Source organism: Manduca sexta, chromosome 9 (genome assembly GCF_014839805.1).
Source record: "Manduca sexta isolate Smith_Timp_Sample1 chromosome 9, JHU_Msex_v1.0, whole genome shotgun sequence".
Taxonomy (NCBI): domain Eukaryota; kingdom Metazoa; phylum Arthropoda; class Insecta; order Lepidoptera; family Sphingidae; genus Manduca; species Manduca sexta.
The window spans coordinates 5033228-5058470 of NC_051123.1; the positions used below are offsets into that span (position 1 = coordinate 5033228).

At 34.8% G+C, this 25243-nt stretch overlaps 1 protein-coding gene across 1 annotated transcript; it reads right to left on the reverse strand.

Moving 5' to 3' along the window:
- Nucleotides 1-643: 643 nt before the first annotated feature.
- LOC115443305 (serine protease gd) lies at nucleotides 644-24608 on the reverse strand. The gene is made up of 9 exons (XM_030168661.2): nucleotides 24234-24608; nucleotides 4949-5111; nucleotides 3963-4163; nucleotides 3588-3765; nucleotides 3204-3418; nucleotides 2838-2999; nucleotides 2293-2408; nucleotides 1350-1494; nucleotides 644-991 (listed from the first exon to the last, which is right to left on the reverse strand). The coding sequence occupies exons 1-9, from the start codon at nucleotides 24591-24593 to the stop codon at nucleotides 774-776; spliced, it is 1758 nt and encodes a 585-aa protein (XP_030024521.2). The 5' UTR covers nucleotides 24594-24608; the 3' UTR covers nucleotides 644-773.
- Between the last annotated feature and the right edge of the window lie 635 nt (nucleotides 24609-25243).

Here is a 25243-nt window from a genome sequence, read left to right on the forward strand (position 1 = left end):
TATATAGCTATACTTCCCATATTTCGTTTTTTAAAATTGTTAGAAATTCGCACTTTTTCATGAGTTTTTAGATTTTATGGACCAAGATAAGATAAGAAAGTCCTTTACGATGGATTTGACGTACCTACCACACTTTCGTATACATGTTGCAAAAAGGATATGGCTTAGTGTTTTATGAAAAGCCGCTTGCCTGAAGTCAACTCTCTCTTGAGGATCCAGCCACAGACAAACTGTGTTTCATAGAAATTATTGTCCAACCTTGGGCTACAGACAAGATGTCTTTTTACAATCGTCAACGCTAACGTTAGGTATCGGTTTGGTTTGATGGATAGGTACGTTTTCGTGTTTTATATTTCCCTTAATGATTTAAGATAAGTAGGCATCTTGTCTACCGCTTCAGAGATTCGAAAACAGGCTTTCTGGATCCCCAGCTTATATATGTTGCTATTAGGCAAAGGAGTCGATGCTTATTACAGTACCCCTCACGATTCCCATCATCCAGTACATGTATGTACATCCGTTCCTTTGAACAGGTAATAACGAATGAGGATAGTACCGCAAAATTCGTAGGCAAACATTCTTGAACTGTAATGTTTATTGTACCCAATATGCAACTTTATAAATAATTAAAAAAATAAAACCATTTTCCATCTTAACACTAATTTATTGTCGTCCAGTCTCTGAAGATGAATAAGTATACTTATATCCTATTATGCCTCCTGCGCTAATAATAAGTACCTTTTCTTGTTCTATAAGTTTATATCAGTCATTAATTAATCATACAAGTTTTTCGACATTATATTTCTCATCCAGGGAAGATACTGTGCTGTGTCTGTGAAGACAATGTACTCATTTAAGTTACAAGTGTTATCTCCGTTTTGAGGTCGAAGAGAAAGGGAGACCACTCCGCGAATTCTCCAACGTCCTCCATCCAGAATATAAAGACCTCCTCCGGAATCCCCGGTGCATGGACCTGAGCCTTTGCGATCACCTGTAGATAATAATAACATGCGTTAGAATTTAAATCACTAGATGGAATAGAGCACGGAGTGATACGCATAAAAATATATAAAAATAAATAGCGTGCAAAGTAATCCTTCAATATAAACAACTTTTAATATTATTATGTTTAAAAACAAAAAAAAAAACATATTTTGATGAGGAAAAAAAACAAACAAGTTAATAAATATCTTTTGTTAGTAGTAATTGTATTGACACCTAGCAAAAAATAGCAGACATATCTTTACCATTAATCAAAGATAATAAATAATGGAATGTTTTTTCAATTCCTTTTTTAATAGCATAATTTTATATTCAATCAGTGTTGTAGGTATAAAGTAGGTACGTACCTGCACATAGCGTCTTAGCAGAAGTTAATTTGTGGAACTCTGGTTTGCTCGCTCTGCACTGCGCCGTGCTCACAACTGGGATTCGAACCATACGTGGTTCCCCTTGACCGCTCGGGCCTAACTCACTGGTACCCCAACCAGCCACCTAAAAGCATTAAAAAAATCTTTTTATTTCACCGATAAACAGTTTCAAATTAATTAATATTTTACAGAATATATTATATTGTGTTTATACATTTTGCAAAATTAGAACGGAGAAGACATCCTGTTAATTATTCTTTTATACATTTATACCTGTTTGACGACTTTTGTGTTTTTGATTTGAAACAAAAGTTTAAGGATCGGAATATTTAATTATCTAGGAAGGTCGAGAACATATTAGGTATATTATTGGTTTAATTGTATTCAATTATTTTATTTTTAATCTATTATAAACACTCTGACGTTGCTACGGATTACGTAATATGAATTTAGCAAGAATTAGTCACTGGGAAATATTTGCAAATACGATACCTACAGCGCGATATACTAGGCAATAATATGAGGCTTCTGTTACTAGAACAGATTTCATAAACCCCTAATTGTAATTTGCTGGTGTTAGGACATTTCTTTACTCTCGGATATCGGCATTCATAGACAAGATGTAAAACCCGCCATAGTGGTTCTAATTGCTGTGTCCCTTCCAGACTATTTATATCCAGTAACGACCGTGCTGGCACAATTGTCATACGAGTGGCATGACTGGCGAGGGATAATCATCTAGACACTATATCTGGACCATACGTCACTTAGTATCAAGTGTAGTGAGGTCACATTGCCAAACCCGTATAAAAAATAATATAGCTTTAGGTTTACTGTAATCTAGACCTGTTTTATTTTAGAATATGTTATTAATGACTTTCAATTTGTAAGAATATTACAATTATTTCACTCAAATACTAACCACACCAGAAGCTCCAACGATCCTGGTTAGATCGGTATTTCCATTCCAGAGACACGCAGGCCGGATATAAGTGTTAAATTCAACTTTTTTCTCAAATGTTACCACTAAGATATCATCTGAAAATGATCGTAGTCATAAAAAACAGTTTTCTAATGAAACATAACTAAAGCCATGTTATAGTCATAAAAATGTTAAAAACTATATATATAATATATATATAACTATATATATAATACATATAAAAATCCTTAAATAAATGAATTATTTATGCAAATTGACCATAATTCGACAAAAAAAAATTATTTAGAAGGAATTCTAATAATAGCCGTTTTATTGAATTTTCTATTTTATGGGCTCTATGTAAGTACTTAAAACGTATACCACATTTCCATCAGAAATATAATAAAAATAAATTAAATATTTCTACATATTGTGAAACATAAAAGATCCTCTTTGAAGGTGGAAATTATTAAATAAATTATAAGTAAATCCAACCATAAAATTGAAAAGCCGGTTTATATATGACGAAATAATAACTAACTCACTCTCTAAGGTTGCAGCGTTATACGATTCGTGTATGTTAGCGGAAGTGAGCGTCCTAGTAACACTGATGTCATCTCCCCAATCTTCCAAATTGTATACTCCTACTTTGACTACAATGTCTTTAATCGTCGATATTTTGCTCTTTTGTTGCATGCAGTGAGCAGCTGGAAGTTAAATAATTTAATAAATTTTAGAACTGTATTTTAAATTGTAGTGTACACATACCTTCAAACTTCAAGGGTAAACCATGTATATAGCGGAATTTATTTAACGCGAATCTTTACAAACTGTCAATTCTGACTGATCATGTGCATAAGGTGTTACTAAATAAACGTTAAATTTAAATTTTGTAGCAAATAAAAATATACCAGTAACAACATGTCGATCTGAGACTAAAGTTCCAGAACAGATGAAGGTCAAGCTGCCTTCCTTTCTTCTATAAAGAGCGACAAGCCACGGCCAGTCACCCCGCGAGTACGACTGCCCGTTGAATATGAGAGGGACTCGTTCATTGCCTCCAGCTATGACGCCGCATTGAACAGGCGTTGTTGGAGATATCTCTTGGGTTCTGGTTGGGGTTGATCTAAAAAAGAAATGTTCTTTGTATAAATAACCATTTCATAATCTTCTTATCTATTCATAGTTATGAAGATATGTGTAATGATAATTGACCACCTTACAAAGCGAATAACATGTCTTCTAGCAGTTTGTTTTATGCTATATGTATAAATATACTACTTAGTCAAGCTTACATGACTTGCGGCGGTGGCGGCGGCGCGGGTGGTGGTTGTCGCGGCCTCTGCAGCGGTATCTGTGTAGTAGGCTCCTGGTAGTAGTAATTATAATCTGGCTCATGTGCTGGTGGCGGTGTCTGCTGCACGTAAGTTGGAGTAGGGCGAGTGCTGTTTGGCACGTCGTGGGAGTAGTAATCTGGAATGATTGATATTGCAATTTCTCTTATAATCATTCAAATTAAATGTGAGGGCTGGAATTTGATATTTTTCCTTGGAATTTAGTTTTACCAAATACTGTTCTTTGGCTCCAACAAAGACCAATTTCTCTATCTTCCTCATATTACGGCCCGAAAAAAAGACAACCTAAATTTTAAAAATAATCTCAGCACTCACTTGTATTCCACGAATTGTTGTCTATATCATTAATGGTGTACAATTGAGCGTTGTTCCCAAACTCGCCGACGAAGTGTACCATCGCTTCGGGGATCTTGGTCGGATAGTTGAAATTGTTGAAGCCGGTACTGCCACCAGATTTCAAGAACAGCATGTGTTCCAGACTTATCGTTGTCACGTATTGATTTGGGCCTGGTATATCTGTAATAAATTAAATTATGCTTAAATGAAATAATTTATTTGAATCCATAAAATGTACATTATTTAGATTCCGTCAATATTAACTCTACCACCAGTTCGGAAAGCAGGTCTCACCAGAGAAGAACGGGCATGGAACTCTGGTGTTGCTCTTTTCAAAATCAGTTTACAGTACATGATAAAGTGAGGAAAAAAAATACAATTGGTTTTTTTTATTGTTGTTTAGAGTAGTTCATTTTTATGCTCGTAAAATAAGGAATAAATTAATTTTAAATATTCATAACAGTGAACAACCCTCTCAGGAATCTTGATTTGTTTTTATAATTATAAGCATATAATTATTTCCTCTTACTACCCCTAGCAATTATAAATAGTAAGCGAAATGGGCCCAACAGTCCACACAGGCAGCACCCGTTCATGAGTGCGACTCATGTGCCAGCCATCGGCCTCCTCAACCCTATTGTAGGGAAGTAGCCGATCCGTCACACGACGCCGCCGCAGGTACAGACAGTTAAAGAGTATTTCATACCATAATAAAATGGCCCATTTAGTAAGTTTGTCCAAAATTTAGCAAATAACAGTCAAAGCAAACTGTGACGTCACCGTGTGGCCATGACGCTGCCTACGTGAGAAAGAGATAGCGCGATAACTCCATCACGCCTCCACACTTTGCTCACAACAATATTTCTAGTATGAATGACGGCTGTATTTTTCAAGCAATCATGAACTCGCAGAAGACTAATTTAAAAAATAATGTATAAAATAAAACGTAGAAACTATCCTATTACCTCCAGACCCATAGCATAACACGTTGCCATTGACGATCAAGTGAGTCAGTCGCGGCAACGGGGACATCACCGGGAAGTGAACCCGGTACGTGAGTGGCTCGCCTCGGTTGAAGTTGAGAAGTGCTCGCTCATTGCCGATAGGTTCTATTCTACCGACATAACTCTGAAAAGAGAAAATATTTTATGAATATGTTTTACGCATGAAATATCTTTCTCGTAATAAAAATTAAGTACTAAAATAAAATAATCAATAATAATTTATAGGAGTAAGATAAGATTCCTTTCTATAATAGTCAACGGTAATAGAAAACAAAAAATGTGAGAATGAGATATGCCATCGATTAAGGGTATCGCTACGTTTATATATTTTTTTAAGATTATACAGTCATATTTTTTTTATTTCCTTTAGCATTAACGATAATAGAAAAGCCTCTTTTGTAAGATCCCAGGAAATATGTACTCTGTGTGCCAAATTCATTCAAATCTTACATTTTCACAAAATCGCATTTATCTATATTATATGACCTACATTGAAAATTATTGATCAGTGCACATTCGAATATTGGTATAGAACGGGTTCGTTCTGTGACAAATGATTTTCAACCTAACAAAGCAAAGGATGTTTGATAATTTATTTTATTTGTTTGGCAAAAAAAACACCTGCAAATAACCACATATTCTCAACGCAAAGCCTTTAATTACAGTATTTTTGAACATTAATAAATTGGCGTGTAATATTCAAATTTACATAAATAAACGAAAATAAAATACCTATCGTATAAGGCCTGCTTATTGTCTAACACATATCCTCTAACGGCTATTTTTAAATAATGGAACAATCAGATCAGTTTTCTTTGACACGATTAAAAATAACTTTTGATTGGTTTGTTCCTAGTTCGAATCCAAAATTAAAATTGATCGTTTATTCAAACCATTACAAACCTTATACACCCAATTAACAGTTTAATTAATGAAGACCTATTGCATCCTTCGCTTGAGTTTAATCTAAAAATTAATAAAGATTAACACTATCCCCTGAAGCATACAAAATCAGACTTTTCTGCGGACTATAAAAAAACTCAACTATTTGATTCAGTAAACTGGGAAATAGAATTCAAGGGATGTGCCACCACTAATAACATGGTTTCTAATATGATGTCTTGCATAAAGTAATAAAAAAAAAACAATTCCATCAAAACGCACATGTAGTAAAAAATATCCATACTGGTTCACTCACGATCTCATACGTGTAAAATAAAAAAAAAAAATCTTTAGACCGATTTTCATTCGAACTTGTACCTAGGCTGTATGGCTGAGAGCCTTTGCCTTCTCCTTAAGGAGTAAATCAAACCAAAAAAAAAATCGAAATTGTACGTGAATGATTTATAATTTATTGAAATCGGATATAGGACCAACCAACCAATATAAGATTGACGACTTTATCCCGAAAGGGTTGTTGGAGGTCCAACTTATGGATTGGTAATGCTCATTAATTCTGCTGAGTTTATGTCCATTCCATGATCTGATAAGGGAGATGATCTTTATTGATTGCAGTGATCTTTGCAAACTGTGATTTATAAATTGGAATGTGATATAAAACAAAAAACTATACTTTTGATTTTCTTAGTAATAAAATTACTTTACTTCGTCACATGGCGTGTTTGTATAATTTTAAATCCTTTTAAACAATTATATTAATTTAAATCTAAGGAGTTCACCTGTCCACCTGCAATGTAGATAGACAAACTTATAAAGGTCACAGAAATACCTGCACGCTGCTTCTGACAGGTTGGTCCGGAAGTCTTTAGGAGAGGCCTATGTTCAACAATGGATTTCTAATGTCTGATGACGGAAGAGCTCACGATGGCGTAGTTAAAAATAATTTGTATTTTTTTATGTCTGTGCCGCATAACAATTCAATCTTCAAAGATTAATGTTGCATTCAATTTCAATAAATAACACAAAATAATATTTAAGTAATATAAATTGAGTGCTATAACGTATAATTTTACTTAATTCATCAATGTCCACAAGTTTTGCTAAATAAAAAACAATTTTCAAAAAAAAGTATTAAATAACTTGAAATTACGATCCGCAAAAAATCTAAATGGTTTTGTATAAACTTGTTTATTTAAGCTTCCGTGATATTGGATCTTGAGATAAACCAGACGAATAAAGTTATGAGAAATATAACTCACATTGACCACACCAAAGGGTAAGAACCATATTTATTGCATCTACTTCGTAACATTTATTTTTAAGGTTCCGTACCTCAAAAGGAGCCCTTACGGTACATTCTGGTAAGATCGGTTACGGAGTAAGATCGTAAGGTGTGTTCAGCTAATTTCGGACGGTTTTTCGGTGTTGCGAGGAGGCTCGAAACAAAATATTTAAGCGGTACCGGCATTTTATACATGAAACTGGTTATTATTAATGCTACTTTATGTGATAATTTTATCATCTATCAAATCTCTCCGTGTAAGCCGTGTCTCCGTGTAATAGGCCTACATTCTTATAATACATATTATAATCGTACCAAATCATATTATGTACTTATAGTACGCATATACCCTACCTCCAAGTTTGTGCGGAACCCTCATCGCGCGAGTACAACTCACACTTATCCGGTTTTTTTAACAAAATACAAGAGTACTTATCTATTTTGATCAGCCCTAAAGATAAATAGTTTTTGCGGATCTCTAACATTTTTATCACAGGTGGGTTGTCTACTCATTTGCCTTTGAAGTCTATAAAAATCATTTCTGTTTGAATTTCCCGGTTTGAATTTCGAATATTACGTTGCAAACAAAGAAGTGAGCTTATAAATATTTTATGCTTATTACAAACTGTTTCGCACGTAGTGATACCGGAATACATAATAAATTATGACACAACCTCGGAAATATTTTTAGTAACATCTAAACCAGAAACTTGCATCAAAACATTGATGACGTCAATATTCGACATATTATTCAGTGAGTAAAATTAAACATTATGTAATTTCTAATCAGCGTCTTTTATATTAAGTATGATTAAAATTATATAATATAATAACATAATAGCCCTGTATTACATGCTGTCCCACTGTTGTGCACGGGTCTCCTCTATTACCTACTTAGGGATTAGGCCTTAGTCCAACACGCTAGCCTACTACGGATTAGTAAACTTCATTCACCCTCAAAATTCCTAAAGAGAATTTCTCAGGTATGCAGGTTTCCTCACGATGTTTTCCTTCACCGTTAAAGTAAGTGATAATTCACACAAGATACACACATAATTTTAGAAAAGTCTGAGGTGTATGCCCTTGGTATTTGATTCTGCGGAAATTCGTCACGGCAGTCCGTTTCACACCCAACTAAGCTATCGCCGTTCAATATACTTAAAGATATATTTTTTTTTATAGGCTGAACGTCTAATTTGTCAAACGTTCTAATTTGATGTCAGCGGGCAATAAACTGTGTATTATGGAAATTGGTACCCATTAAGGAAACTACGAATTACTATGTTATTAACACGTGAGAATCAGTAGCAGTCATAGAATGAAACGTGACGTTAAACAAGTTAACAAAATTCTTGGCTTATTTATGTAATTATTGCCAAATTTGAATCGTCTTTAAAAACTAGTTTCGATATGTCCGGATTGTACGCCGTCAATCATGTTAATTTTTAATATCGTGGCTGTTTGAGGTCGTGGAACCTCTTTTACGCCTGCCGTTCGTTTTTCAAAAATCTTGTTCTAAATACAAATCAAAGTTTATAGAATACGTTTACTTACTAACCACCATTTTCAATAAAAGATCTTAATCGCTTTTTTAATCTATCACAAAAATGGACCAATCAGAACAAATGTTTTTTTAAACATGCCTATAAATTAGTTAATCTGATTGGTCCATTGTCGGAATTGGATTAAAGATTGAGTTCGTGATTGTTTAATAAAAACGGATGAAAAGGCAAGCAAGTTCCAACATAATATCGCTATTGAAGACTATTATAGGTAGATACTATTTGCCTTTGCGGTAGTCATGTAGTACATACAGTCAGCTAGAAAAGTAGTTGAACAAATTTAAAATTTCAAACTTTTGTGTCCTTATCAACAACCGTTTATTTTCCACTAAAATAAATTTCATAGGGTTAACTTTCTGTCAGATATAATATATATTTCAATTAAAATTAATGTGTAGAAGCGTTTTTGAAGTTTGAATTTCTTCAGTTACTTTTCTGTCTGACTGTACAATAATTATGTGCTCACTGTATGTTTGCATAGACTCAGTAACGCTGTGTCTATTTTGTTTAGCATTCCGAGTTTATAATCGTCTAATATTAGTCTAAGAGTTCCCAACCGCGAAGCTCAGGGGTAATACCTAAGTAAGCCAACTAAAACTTATGACATGTTTCACTAAAACGATTATTTCAATTGTCCGTCTCTAGATTCCTTAACTTTTTGCTTGATACAGCGATGGCTTTTATTTTTTATTACCAGACCCCGCAGTTAACACCGAGGAAAACCTGCTAATGGGATACTGAAATCCCCCGGCTTAGCAACTGCAGGGCCTTCGATGAAAGTAGGGCGGGAAGATCTGGGGAAGAGAAGTATGGGGGATGGAAAAGGAACCTTCTAGAATGGGCGGAGAAGAGGCCAGGAAATGTTCGCAAGCCCTCATAGGCCTTAATGTGTAGTTAAAACACACTGAACTGTATGCTTTGGGCCGCGTTCAAGGTCCTTTCTGTCACATAAACAATAAATAAAGTTAGTCTATGATTATGCCTCAATAGACTGCAACACTGTCGTTACCACTTTCCTGTTTCGTTCCTGTCATGTCCAATGTCACGCCCATAATAAAGTCGTTCCTGTACTATGTGGTTTCATTAAGTCTCCAACAAGTAAAACACCTCCGTGCATGGACATGCATTCGGTATTGAGACTGAGCGCGCAAGAATTACCTCAGGGGATATAGCGATAGGTTGGACCCTATCATATCATTGAACACATAATCATAGATCCAGAAAAGTGGTAATATCTAGTGAGCGTTAGTTGCCATTCTCTAAACCTTCTAGGATAAAGTTGGAATCTATTATTCTAATTTATTATTAAACTGACTGTACCTAGATACGTATCTAGCTACAATCAGGAATATCTAAAAATAATTTTGCAGATAGCTGTATTTTTTATTTCCGGATATATACGATACGATATACGTGTGTACTTTGTATGTCACTGAACTCCTAAATTGTTGAACCGGTGGGCTTAGTATATAGGTACTAAGAAACAAGAATAAATAATCTGTGTTCATTTTTAAAAAGAAGAAACCATCGGATGAAGGAGATTTCATGGATATGTATTGTTTTCGATATAAATATCACGTCACCATTAAAATAATTTTGCAAATAAAATATAAAGTAAATAAAAGGTACTTAATTTGAAACATCCTTGTATTATAAGTAATAGCTTTTGCCCGCGAATTCACGCGCGTGATAGAGTATTCAGGTATAAAATCCCGTTATACATTTTCCAGAGATAGAAATTGAGCTATTTTCCTCCAGGGTCTCAAACCATCTCCATACCAAATATATTTTGCGCCGGTCTTAGTCTGACATTGGCGTGGAATAAAGAGCGGGAGAATTTATCTATATATATAAATGAATCCCTATTTCCCTTGGTCACGCCATCAGGCGTGAACGGCTGGACCGATTTCACAATTTTTTTTTGTAGTGTTTGTTATTGTCAGGACAAGGTTCTTATGGAAGAAAAAATTGCGCGGAAAATTAGAAAATTTAAGAAAACTTAAAGAAAATATTAATTTTATAACTGTCAATTGTTTGAAGTAACTGTCAGCCATTGACAGAATGCGCGCTGCAAATTCATAGTTAAGACGGGACGTTTGTCGGGCCAGCTAGTTTAAAATAATTGTCACCTAACAATTAACGCCCATATTCATAGACTTTTTTATCTAAGGACGGAGCAAAGCTGCGAAAACAAGTCTGTTTCTCAGTGCTGACGGCATGGCAGCCTTCGCAGTGCGTAGACATAGGGCCCTTGTGTTTGGCTTATATTGTTGTATCTCAATGAGAAACAGACTTGTTATCACAGCTTTGCTCTGTCCTTAGATAAAAAACGTCTATGAATAATGGGGTTAGTGTATATTCCATAGCCTTCTAATGATAACAACCGCGACATCTTGTGAGAAATGTTAAATTCCTATAAAGCTACCTGAATACAAATAACATTAACGCCTTCGGATGAATTAGTATGACTAATTGCCGGGACAATACCTCTTACGTGCCGGGGCCAGTACCCCAATAAAAAAATACTTCCTTGTATCATTTTGGCATTTTTATGCCACAACAAAGGTATTTAAAGAGAGCTATAGTAGGAAAACTAGTTAACATTAAAGTTCAAGACCTTGTATCTACTTTCATATAGCAATTATTTTTGTCGTCTTATTCTGCTAGATTTTATAGTTGTCGGGAATGGCAAGCTTCCGTAAAGAAACTGTAATTTACTATATTTATTTCAATAAAAACTTGCACTTTTAACAGATTAGTATTCTAGTAGAATTGGTAATGATTGAAAATAATTGCAAATGCCCTAGTAATTTGTTAAACGCTCTTTTTACAGTAAACATTATATTAGAAAAATAATTACTGAATACAATTTTAGACATTCTTTTGACAACGTCCAGCCAGAGAGAATAATAATAGAATAGCTCAGAACAATGACAAGCATAGAATAGTCGCCGCGTGACATATCTTCTCCTCTGCCAGCCTGCCCGCGCAGCCGAATACTTCCGGAAACGCCCGATGTCATTGGCTAGGATAGCGGCGCGTAACAAATTCTTTAGGTTAAATTGACTCTACTTGTAGAGTTTCAACAAAAACACACCCAGTAAACTTAGGTGCGACGCATACACTGTCAACTTTGCCAAAAATACAACGTTACTAATCGATACGGGTCTTAATGTTTAGAGAGATTTTTAAGGAAAGGAAATTGTTGGTGCAATAATTGTTTATGTTATGTAGGGTTTTGTGTTTTTAATTTTCTATCTTTGTTCCAACAATCAACTTTTTTCTTACTTTCAAATTGCTTGATAAGCTAAATGTGGTATATTTCATGCCAAACGAAAGCCAATTTTGTGAGACCTCTTCAGTTACTTTTAAAGTGTTTTATAAGTTATCTGACAACTGTTTTATTACGACCTCTTCGGCTTTTGTAATACCTACTAATACTCTAGAATGTATTTTGCTTAGTACCTATTTTGGATGGTTGACTGTCAAGGATTTTATTCTAACCACAATAATAAAATATCAAACCAAACACGATATTATTGTTAACATCTTAAAGTTGATCTGTATTTGGGTACATTCACTTTCATTCGGAAGTCTAAAGTTATTTTCTATATCTAACGATTTATATCCATCAAATCATTTAGCATCCTTCACACGCGATTTTGACCCTTCCAATCAAATTAACGACAGAGGTTTCAAAAGAACTAATCAAATTGTTTTGACACCGTGCCCTTTAAGAATAATGATTTGGGGTTTTCTTTTGTGGTTCTTTTTGGAACATTTTTTCGTGGTTGTTAACGATCATTAGTTAAAAAAAGGAACAAAAAGTAAGTGCCGTATTTTTTCAGGCTCGTAGGGTTCAAAGACTTTTTAATCTGCCTTTGTTTGACAATGGAAAGTATGATGTACCCAAGTTCTACCCAAACGGCGGACGATTTAAAAATAATTATAGTGCAAATGTATTTTTGGCTGACTAAGAACCAGTTCTCAGTATTTTTAACTTGCAGATTAAATAACAAATTCATTAATCTAAGTACAAAAATTTTGAAAATGCACTTTTTAATATTTTAATAAAAATCAATTCGAACGGAACACAGATCTAATACAGACTTTAAAATGTGCTCTAAGGAATTGTTTACATAAGAAGACATCCATCTGGCTTCAATACAAAGGGGATCTATTCGACACCAACAATGAATGTGCCCGAAAGCACAAATTCCAACTTCTCATTAAATAGGTAAGTATAGTTTTTCTTTTGTGTTTCGGACCCCGTAGTCAAGTCCGCGAACGGGATACTGGAATCCCCCGGCTTAGCAAGTGTAGGCCCCTGAAAGTTGGGAGGGGATGGTTGGGAAGGAAGTGTGGGGGAAGAATGAGGAAACCTCTGCGGATGGGAAGAGGGGAGAAGGCCAGGAAATCTTCGCGAGCCCCTATAGGCTTCAACGTGAATTCGCAGCCATGAGGTATACCCACCTAACTCTATGTCTAGGGCCGCGACAAATGTCCCACATGGGCGTGTGTTCGGTGTGGAGACGGAGCGTACAAGAATGGCCTTAGGGTGGTAGGTAAGTACAGTTGAAAATGCAAATATATTGTAACTGTGTAGTTATGTTACATACTAGCTTCAGCCTGCGCCGCCTCCTGCGTGTGAAACCGGGATAAAGTAGCCTATAGCAATCAGACTGATGTAGCTTCCTATTAGACAAAGAAATCCAAATCGGGTAAGTAGTTCCTGAGATTAGCGCGTTCAAACAAATAATCTCTTGAGCTTTATAATATTAGTACAAATAACATCGTTTACTCTATGGGTGGTAAATACCTAGACACTTATTATGAGTAAATACCGAAGACGATACGATGCGATAGACAAATAATAATCTATAATGTTGAGGAATGTCTTTGCCGGACACAGTAACATTATGCCTAAATGAAAACTTTAATATTCATATCACAATTAATAATGTATTTAATTTGATCACTTTAAAACTAGTTTAATGTTCAGGAACGACAATATTTGAATCCCCAAACGGGTTTTTACCAAAACCATTCGAAAGTCCTATAGTACGCAAGAATTAGAACAATTTGCTAAAAACCCAGTAACGTGTTATGTTTAAATTCATATTCATGAATACTCATAATTTATTGCTCAAATTACTTTTTTGCTCGCAGAACGCCGGCCTGTAAAAAAAATTATCACAACTCCTGTGGACTCACGTGTACATTCATGAGGCTAGAGAATTCATGAGAATCGGTTTTAAAAAACATGTGTTTAAAGTGGAATAAGCATATTTTAGTGTTCCTGGACGACACGCAACTTTAAACTGTAGGACAAACTCGCAGTGGTAACATTAACCGATACAAGGCACTAGACGAAAGCAAAAAAAAAAACAGGTACTTAAGGTCCCTTGGGCAAAACTAACGTTCCCGGTTTTGACAGATTCACATATAAGAACTTGGAAGGTATTCCAAGGCATAGGGCGAGGCCCCTGTAAGCGTGAAGGCCCGGGCGGCCCGCTGCGCCTCTCCCTAAGATCGCAACTGCAATTGGTAAAAAAATGGAAACAAAACAAAAGACACATCACTCTCCGAATGGGCAGGCAGAGGTACCACCAGGGCACTTTTCGCCAAAGTGGGAAATAGGTGAAAAATGGAAACACTAAAGTGATTATTTTTTCCGCACTGCGAGTGTTCGTTTTCGCTGTGAAAGTAGCACTTATGGACTGTGCAAAAACTCCTTAACTTCTTATGATAAAAGTTACCAATGTGGTTAGTCAGGAAAGTATGTTACGCGCAAATAAACTTGGGACAAAAAACATGCCGTATTTAAAACTTATCAGCCGGATGAAGTCAGATTTAAAAAAGAAATCATTTCTCCGAACTGTTTATTTTATTATGACATAAAAAAGTTTTAAAAAGTTACAAGTATCAGCCGTTTTGTCGGACATAACTTCTCACTCAAGTGATGATTCTTAAAACACGGTTTTAATTAGGCACAAGAGGTGTGTGCCAAAGGTGTGTTATTTTTTTTAATCTCTTTAGAATACCATACTTGGCATTTTAAAAAGTTACTAATTTTCTTATCTGTTAGGTACATATAGTAAATTACACCATTTTTCGTATTTATTTTTACATTATATTTCCAAAAAGCAAAATAAACGTCTTGATTTGATATTTTGTCCCATACAATGATAATCAAAATATTTTGAGTGCATTGGACATGGCTACATTGGTAGCTGAATGTAACTTTTTTTAACGATTCCTAAGGCGCCGCGCAGATGCTGTCTAGTTGTTGCACAATCCTTACAAAAAAAATATTTTTTAGCAATTTACTTGATTCAACTTTTAAGAAACTGGCATCGTTGTATAAATCAGAATATTATATAAGTATGTTTATAGCTTATTATAGTGACGACACTGGGCCGTAAGACCGGTGAAAACAACATAACCGATCCATTGATCATTAAGTGGTAGCGATAACGCGTTCTTCCCCCCTAAAAAAAAGGGCTGTGTGGTCGATGTTGTCGCCATTTTCCATCTTGTTTGCTGTCATTAAAATCATTAGCAACGTGAGCGGTGCCTAATTTTAAATCAAAGTATCTACGGACGTAAGTAATTATTTGCAAAACTTAAATAAAAAAACTAAAAGATGACAAAATACTTGAATTTTTATAAAGGTTAATTGTATCAGATATCCCATCTTGCGCAATTTAGATATTAGAATAGCAATAATTATTCGATTATAATAAGATAAACATATAAGGTTTGTTTAAATGTGGATGGTTTCTGGAACTGCAAACAATTTGAAAATTCTTACGATGTAGGTTGGTTTATATGCGAATGTCTTCTGAAACATCAAAAACAATAAAAAAAATTCTTTCGCTAAAAGAATGTTGCAGCACTAGGAAATATTTGGAGTTTGAATTTCACAGTTATTTTATTGATTAAAAAAAATACGGACAAAACAGACTAATAGAGGGCAGTCAATATAATATTAACATAATAATTATTTCATTTTAATATAATAAAACATATAGCCACTCCATAGATTAATTTCTTGTCATAAAAAATCTTAAGGCGATACCTCAAGGTCCATTTTCATACATTTTGTTTCACCTTTAATCTGGGTAACTAAACAAGTATTGGCAAGTAAAGAATTTAAATTCACGTCTAGTTAGTGATTAGTTCTCGCAGTTGAAAGAAAAACGTAAAAATAATTAATAATCATGGATATTTCGGCCTTTAAAATTTAATATGACGAAATTTTAAAGGCCGAAATATCCATGACTAATCACTAACTAGACGTGAATTTAAATTCTTTACTTGCCAATACTTGTTTAGTTACCCAGATTAAAGGTGAAACAAAATGTATGAAAATGGACCTTGAGGTATCGCCTTAAATAAATTCTACTAATTTCAATTGTCCATTGCCGTGATAAAAAAAAAACATGAATCTAAGATTAAAATGTACTTTTACTTTTATCTTTACTTTTTAAACAGTTCTTTTTACTTTTTAAACAGTTTGGTTAAGTTTACACTATTATTAACACTAATATTCTGCATTGTTTTCTTTATTCGTCAATTATTTTATAAACAAAATGGAATAAAAAATCCAAGATAAGACTTCGAAAGATGGTTAGGTACAATATTACGTTTTGCATAAAACTGATCAAATTTATTGGTGTCAGGCAAACATAGTTTATCTGTAACAGATGTTTTTGCCACAAGCTACTTAATATTTATTCAATTTTGATACTTTATTTCTGTACATATTATTTATTATACGCTTAAACGATCATTCGTTATCCGATTTTAAAGGTTGATTTAGTTCAACTCTCCTACGAGTTTAGTAATATTTTGATATATTTAGTAGGGCCTGTAGATTTTTTTTAGCAAATATTTTTTTTTGTACGCGTATCTTAGTGACGCCAATGCACCTGATGGTAAGTGGAGTCGGTCCAATAGAATGCCGATTGACGAGGGATAATTCAGTTCTGACCCTCGGCAGTTGACACAATTATGCCAGCCTGTTGGACTGCCTCGGTGGCGTAGTTGTATTGCACGTCCGGTACAATAGCGCTCTGAGGTCCTGGGTTCGAATCCCGGCTCGAGCAAAGTGATATTTGGGTTTTTCTGCTCAGTATCAGCCCGGAGTCTGGAATTTGTGCCCGATATGGCGATAGGCTCGCCCCCTATCACATCATGGGACGGAACATACTTGGCGAAAAGTGGGTGCCCTAGTTGCGCCTCTGCATACCCCTTCGGGGATAAAATGCGTGATGTTATGTTATGTATGTTGGAAGCGGATATACACAGGCTCATTCTGGAACGCGACACACTTAGTTTGCTTATGTGGTGGGTTTTAACACCCTGTGTACGGTGGTCGCTATCCGAGCGGATATAAAATATATCCTACCACCAGAAAAAGCGATATATACAGAATCACCAATGTATGTTTGTCTTTGCAGCATAATATAGTTTGTTACTAATATCAGGTGACTAACTTGCTCATTACAAGCAGATGTAATAAAAATACAAGTAATGTATATTTAATTATAAAGTTAACACAGAGATTCGTCAAGCATGTTCAAAAAAGGTACAATGATTGCCGGTTGTGAAACAAGAATTAAGAGCTAAATCATCGAGTAAATATTTAACAATAATAAAAATTATTGAACAAATTTATAACCTCATAATTTATTTTCTGTGTTTATCTTGTTTGATTTTTTACGCATTAAATCTTTTGCCTCTGCCAAAGTTAGGACTCATGTTCGTTTTTCTATCCCGAAATAAAATTCTAAATGACTATCATAATAAAAAGGGTTTGAAAGGTTATTACGATATAACAGAGAGTTTAATATCGCTTACTCCATGGAATATATTTACTTTTAATTCCAGAGCACTAACAAACACTCTAAATATCTAAGCGACACATTACAAATAGCTTAAATCAAATAAAAAAACACTAGATTTGGTATTTATCTGTGTTTCTATAAACTAAGATAGATAAGACTACCTTATCCGTGAAGTCAAGCTATCTATCGGACGGTTGAATATGATTAATGTCATTGGTGCTTTTCGTTTTATGTCACAGATGAATATAGAGCAGCCATACTCAACCTTTTTTTACTAGGGCCAAAAAACGTTTCTGTCATGGGATCCTGGGCCGCAAGCGAGAAATTATTACGTCATAAATAAAACGTAAATCAAAGGTAAACGATGTATTTACTTTATTGATGAGAAGAAGATTGAAAAAACTATAGATACTTTCATTTCTTTTTAATACTAGCTAGTTTTTTGTCTTTTAGCTTCGACCCCCGAATCACTAGTTCTCTTATAGGCGCGAAATTTAAAATAGAACGGAGCATAGGAACTTCAAGTGGGCTAATCAAAAAGTCCCGGCGGGCCGCAGGTTGAGTATTGAGTAGACATAGAGCTATTAATCATTGTTACAATCACCTATGCAGTATTTTATTTAAATTGCTTACCTAAAAATCAAATGTTTAAAATAATTATACTTAATTTAAAACATAAAAAGAATTTAAAAATATCTTTTAAACCTAACATTACTAGTACTTAAGACAAAAATAAAACACTTCGACGCGTGCACTTACTAGAATTACAGGATATGGAACAGTAGTAACAGTTGGCGTAACTTTTACTCTCGAGTTGAAATAAGGAACTCCAGTTAAAAGTTAAGTTATTGAGACCGCTTGTCAGCCGCATTGTAATTTGCGAGCATATCAGCGTCATTTTGGTCTTAATTTAATATTATATCCACCACAAAAATGTCATCACCGAGATGTTATCCAATGCTTATGGATTTACTAAATAATTAAGCTAATTTCTGTGTTTTATGGTTATGTTCGCCCAACTAGGCATTTACTTAAAGATGACAATGATATGAAACCTGCCAAAACAACATTTCAAAGTGTTTTCCTCATACATTTATCACAACTGCGTGCAATTATACTAACGGTACAAAAAATGCATTCACGCCTGTAAACTCCGTTATACCTATGCATTTAAAACATTTACAGGACACTGAGTTCTAAGTACAAGGTGTAGAGAACATTATTTCTTAAGCACCAACAGCGCGGAGATCTCGGGGAATTACACCAATGATGTATTACTTGTATAGAATATGGCAGATAAGCAAGCTGCAAAGACTAAAAAAGAAAGCTTATTTTGCTTTGCTTTTTATCTATTTAATTTTGTTAGGTGGGTCTATCTTGAAGAGTCCCTCTAGGTAGTCTCCACTGCATTGTAAATTTTTGTCACCCACCACAAGCAATTTGTAAATATTATTATATTCCAGTTTGGAGGAAAAGTCCCACTAGGTACTAAGTAGTATTCACTGCATTGTCGATTTCTATCGTCACACATTAAGCAGTTTGTAAGTATTATTATGTTCCAGTTTGGAGGACTATCATTTTAATCAGTTCGAGGCTGTGTCCACTACTGAACACGGGCCTCCTCAAAAGATTAGCAATACAAGAAGCGGCCTGAGCCCGATTTCCTGCGACCTTTATTTTTGATGTTTTGAAAGGCATTATTTTGATATCATTGACGTAATACATATGTATCGATGTTTGATATTGACAGAAAATTGTGAATAAACAGGCATAGTAATGGCTTTGTAATTCTAAGTGCTGGTTTTTGTGACTAATATTTAAGTACTGTCGTAGATCTTACTATCGTGCAAATGATTCACTGTATCCTCTTTCAGTTATAAAAACCCCACGTGGTTTTATACAATTGGTAAATCTAGGCTTTGTTCATAACTTTATCTATGGATCCTACTACCGCATAATAATCTATTGACATTTAAAAGCGGTGATAGCCTAGTTGGTTGTGGAACGGACTGCCGAGACGAATGTCCGCAGGTTCAAATCCCAAGGGCACACACCTGTGACTTTTCTGAAAAACTTATGTGTGTATTCTTTGTGAATTATCGCTTGCTTTAACGGCGAAGGAAAACATCATGAGGAAACCTGCATACCTGAGAAATTCTCTATTATTATATTATATTTTCGAGGGTGTGTGAAGTCTACCAATTCGCACTAGGCCAGCGTGGTGGACTAAGGCCTAATCCCTCTCAGTAGTAGAGAAGGCCCGTGCCCCACAGTGGAACAGTATATATTACAGGGCTTATATTATTATAATCTATTGACTTCATTAAAATGTATTACGCCATAGACAATGTCCTTTGAAGTACCAAATCAGTACTGTTTAACAATGTTTACTTAGCTGGTAGCCCTTCTACCACACATAATGCAACAAATCCGTTACATGCCTAATATTGTTAAACCGTGTGTTTTATTTATCCTATTATTTTTCTTGTTTTTATGTGTGTAGAGAAAAATAAGTGGTGTAAATATAATACTAATTTTTGGCAGTCATAGTTATATCACATGGCTATGGGGATTTTTAAAGCTTACCAAAATGCAAAAGTTGCCAGATATGCTAAAAAAGAATATTGCAGATATTTGACTACTTGCTATCAATCACTTTGAAATAAATTATAAATTAAATATGTAATGATTAAAAACTTTAAACCAGTAGTTATAAAAAACAAAAAACTCAACACGATATGTGCAACATAGGAAGGTACTGACCAATTTTGATTCTAAAACGCGTTAGGTAAATACTGATTTACCTAACGCGTTTTAGAATCAAAATTGGTTTCATAAGTTACTATAGTAAAAAATGATTCTTTTTTGCATGTTTTTGCTTATTCGCTTAACTAAAGTACTCGCTCTTTACAACTCAGTTGGACAATGACATAAAGTTAAATAACATAAATTACATAATGTATAATGCTGAATTTAAGTGATTGAATAAAGCAAACTTTTTGCTACTATAGATTACTTATCACATTATAATTCATGGTTGTGTCCGATCTTTTTTGCACTAGTCTTTTAGAACAGTATCGTTTATATTCCAGACTAGCTTTTGTTCGCGGCGCCGCCTGCTCGAAATTTTTTTCCGGGATAAAAATCCAGCTTCATATTTTTCCGGCAGTGATGAAGGGTGAATAATAAAGAAGAAATACAAGAAGCTGACGGCTAACCATCAACAACGATAAGGGGCCGTTCAAGTATTACGTAACGTAATTTTTAAAGATTTTTAACTAACTTCCTTAACGTAACGCGCCATAACGTTTTCCTGTACGCCTCCGCCTCCCCTCCAAAAGTTATTTTACTCTAAGATGATTTTTTTTTTGTAATATTCTCAATTATTTTACGCAAAATACCGGAAAGTCGCTAAAAAATACCTTCGTTATTTTTTTTTATTTTTTTATTTTTTTTTAAATACAAAAACCAATGTTACATAACGCTTTGTACAAGACTCCCACTCGCCCCTGTAACGCATCGTAACGTTTTACAGGACAATCCCCCTCCCCCCAAATTGCGTTACGTAATACTTGAACGGCCTCTAAGGCACTTGAAGAAGAAGGCGAAGGGTGAAGTTTTTCGAAAGATAATCTAACATAACATTTAGGTGCTTGCATATATACAGTCTTCAAATCGTTCTTATAATTTTATTTCACATAAATAACGAAAGGGAAGCCGACAGGAATCATGCTATATGGACTCTCCGGCCATGTTTCACGGGATATAAGTACCCTATAGTACTTAGGAGTAATGTAGCTTACTATTAGTAAAAAATTGCTAAATCGGTTTAATAGTTCCTGAGATTAGTGCGTTCAAACACACAAACTAACCTTTCACCTTTATATATTAGTATAGATTCTTTTTATGAAATTGGCAATAAAATAATTAAAAAATCCGAAGTAATATTGAAATATTGTTTTTCCAAGTAATTATAACTTACTTCTGACTCATACATACATACATAACATCACGCATTTTATCCCCGAAGGGGTATGCAGAGGCGCAACTAGGGCACCCACTTTTCGCCAAGTATGTTCCGTCCCATGATGTGATAGGGGGTGAGCCTATCACCATATCGGGCACAAATTCCAGTCTCCGGGCTGATACTGAGCAGAAAAACCCAAATATCACTTTGCCCGACCCGGGATTCGAACCCAGGACCTCAGAGCGCTATTGTACCGGACATGCAATACAACTACGCCACCGAGGCAGTCTTCTGACTCATTTATAATAAAATTAAATTTGCCCATTGCTATGTTCAGAAATGGCAAAAAATATAGATTCCCGTTTATTTACAAAGAGTAAATTGGATTTATAAGAAAGAGACGGTGTTGTTTATTACGGAGCTGTATTAAAGTTTTTGCACCTAGCACATTCTGAGGTTGCAAAAAATGTCGTTTTCCTGATACTTATTAAACGGAATGAAAAAGAGGAACATTCTAGGAATTACGTACTTATCTGTAGAGGTACCTAGGTCTCTATTATAAAAGATATGACAAAAAGAGACAGAACGTGATAAGTCTGTGGCATCTAAAATTTGATTCCAATTTCAAATTTAGAACTGTAAATAAGTAGATACGTACTGAATTTTGCCTCATAATAAATCCAGCATAATTGTCTAATGACGGACCCAAAAGGACAAGAATTACTCGCTTGAACCACACATTTTTTGTTTTTTAACAAAAGGCATAGCACAGAACACAATCATTATAAACAATACTTAAGCACTAAATTACATTTAGACTAGATTGTCTTCCTTAAACCTATGCCCTAATTGAAATTAAACTACTGAAATGACTACAAAAAACAATTAACAATATAAACATCTGCTTAATTATTGTTGTTATAATTGTTATTTTTTAATTCGGGCAAAATTTTGATGTCTAAACCATTGGCATAACCCGCGCCTTGCCAAAATTTGACATAAATTCAACTCTATTTGCTAAGCTATAGTGGTAATCTGTGCAATGGTTTATTACTAACTAGGTTTTAAAGCATGTCCATGTTTTGAAACGTTGACGCTACTGGTCACTTCTATATGGAATGCTACAGGTTACTGATAGTTTTTTGGTATCAGAGATAAACCCTAAACAATGACTCTTTTTTTTTCAGATAGGCATAAAAACCACCACGTTAATAGCATCATATAGCATAGCATCTAATCTATATCTAGCATTATATAAAGCTGAAGAGTTTGTCTGTTTCAATGCAATAATCTTAAGAACTACTAAACAGATTTTTTTTTCGTAATAGGAAGATACATTACTCCTGAGTTTTATATGCTACTTTAATCCCAAAAAAACTGTCCCACTCTTGGGCACGGGCCTCCTCTACTACTGAGAGGGAACAGGCCTTAGTCCACCACGCTGCCCTAGTGCGGCTTGATAGACTTCACACACCCTCGAAAATACCTAATAGAGAATTTCTCAGGTATGCAAGTTTCCTCACGATGTTTTCCTTCACCGTTAAAGCAAGCGATAATTCACAAAGAATACACACATCATTTTTTAGAAATGTCAGAGGTGTGTGCTCTTGGAATTTGAACCTGCGGACTTTTGTCTCGGCAGTCCGTTTCACAACCAATTAGGCTATCGCGCACATATTTATCCCGCAAAAATTTTTACGTGGTAAAAATCTTTTAGTCACCGACTCCAAAATTGGTAACCAGTATATACTTAGGTAAAGTTTAATTATTTTATGGTTTTTGAAGGCGGTTTAACTTTTTGTTAAAAAGTTTTCCTTTACACGCTTGGAGTTACCAAACCTTGCGACCTCAATTTCTCTTTGGTGTATCATAAATTTTACGTAAGAAAATATACCCAAAATGTCGAACCCGAAACATGTTTCGTAGTAAAGTATTTAATTAGAAACTTTAATATTTAATATTTTATTCGTATTAAAAGGAATGTTGCTGTTTGAATAATTAGAATCTGTTAAACCACTTGGGGCATTTTTTTATATCAATAATTTGTACAAATTGGATTATTATTTTAATTAACTATTGAATAATAATAATTAATATTAATCATCTCAAATATCATTTAACGTCAAATACTCGCAAGACATTCCGGAATGTGACGTCACTCTGTTATTTTTTACAAAAGTTAAAAAAGGTGTATTTACCAATGATTGTAGTTTTTGCAGGAATTAAGTACGTAGTATGCCTCATAGATTTGATGGCAAGGTGGGCAATAAAGTCTATGAAATCCTATCCTGCGCGTGGATTTAGCTCTATTCCGGCCTATTATTACCATCTCGATTCACCCCGTAACAGATCACACTCGACCCTTTGTAGCCTGTTTCCTCCGAGTGATCTATTTAGGCCGTGTGATTTGTTGCGGTTTACCCTATATGTTACACAGACTACTTTTCAATGTTTTTCAGCAATTAAATTTTGATTCCATTGGGCGATTTCACCGTAATATGCCAACAAACATTTGAACAGACAAAAATTTCAATTGTTTTTAAGTTCTGTTACCTGTCCCTCGCGTCTTCCAGGTAATATTTCAAACATATTCAATATAGACACGGTAAATCTACGATTTAGTCATAGGTATGTATAGGTAGTATCTATATATTTTACATTAATAATAAAGTATTATACTTACAGAAAATAAATGCGTTGCAACTGTGAAGTTAATTCTAAGATGGACGGAGGACACTGGCCCATTTGACTTCAACCGCACCACCCCAAACACTTCAGGCCCATCGGCCTGGTACTCAAACACAGACGGACAAGGCGACTGGGCGTACTGGGAGTCGACAAATAATATAAAAAGTCCTAAAATAACAACACTGACACACGTCCGTTTCATGTTTATGTGATTATAATTTGCGAATTGCGTATCGCATTTTGCGCTAACAATACGTGCTGTTCTGTCTCCGGACAGCGAAGGACTGCCGTCGAACGAATTAATGGGAGTCGTGAAGAAATTTTTCGCGTCCTTGTGCTCGGGCCACATTTCCATTTCAATGTCCTAGATGCGGTCATTGCTTTGATTCAACGTATCATTCAAGTCAAGTGCCTATTAGGTATGGAGTTTTAAAAGGTTGATTTGCTAGTTGGCTTTGTTGCGATTAGATCATGTACACTATTCTTAGTCTTAGATTGAGTAGGTAAGTATTTAAATGTGTATTTAGGTATAGACTGCCTCGATAGATCTGTAATTCTGATAGTTTTTAACGAATCGAATGCGTTTTTACCTTTAACATAGGTAGCTCTCCCATTCGAATTGATTATTAGCGAGGTTTGGATTAGCAAGAAACTTGCGCAAAAATTTTTACTGTGAAAAACAACCACGGAAAGCCCACTTCTGCAAAAAATCTTACAAGATTTGCGGCGAGTCGAATGTGTGTAAAATTATGAAATGTTGTCTCTAATGTAAACTCGTCTGGAAGTTCTTGTGTATACTATTATATAAAACTGAAGAGTTGGTTAGTTTCAACGCGCTATCTCGGGAACTACTGGTTCGAATTTAACAATTCTTTTAATTTTGAATAGCCCATTTTTCGAGGAAAAAAGCTATATGCTATATAACAACACGATATCACCAATAGGAGTGGAGCATCGATGCAATATATATTTAATAAACTTGTTAGACAAACATACCTATAAAAA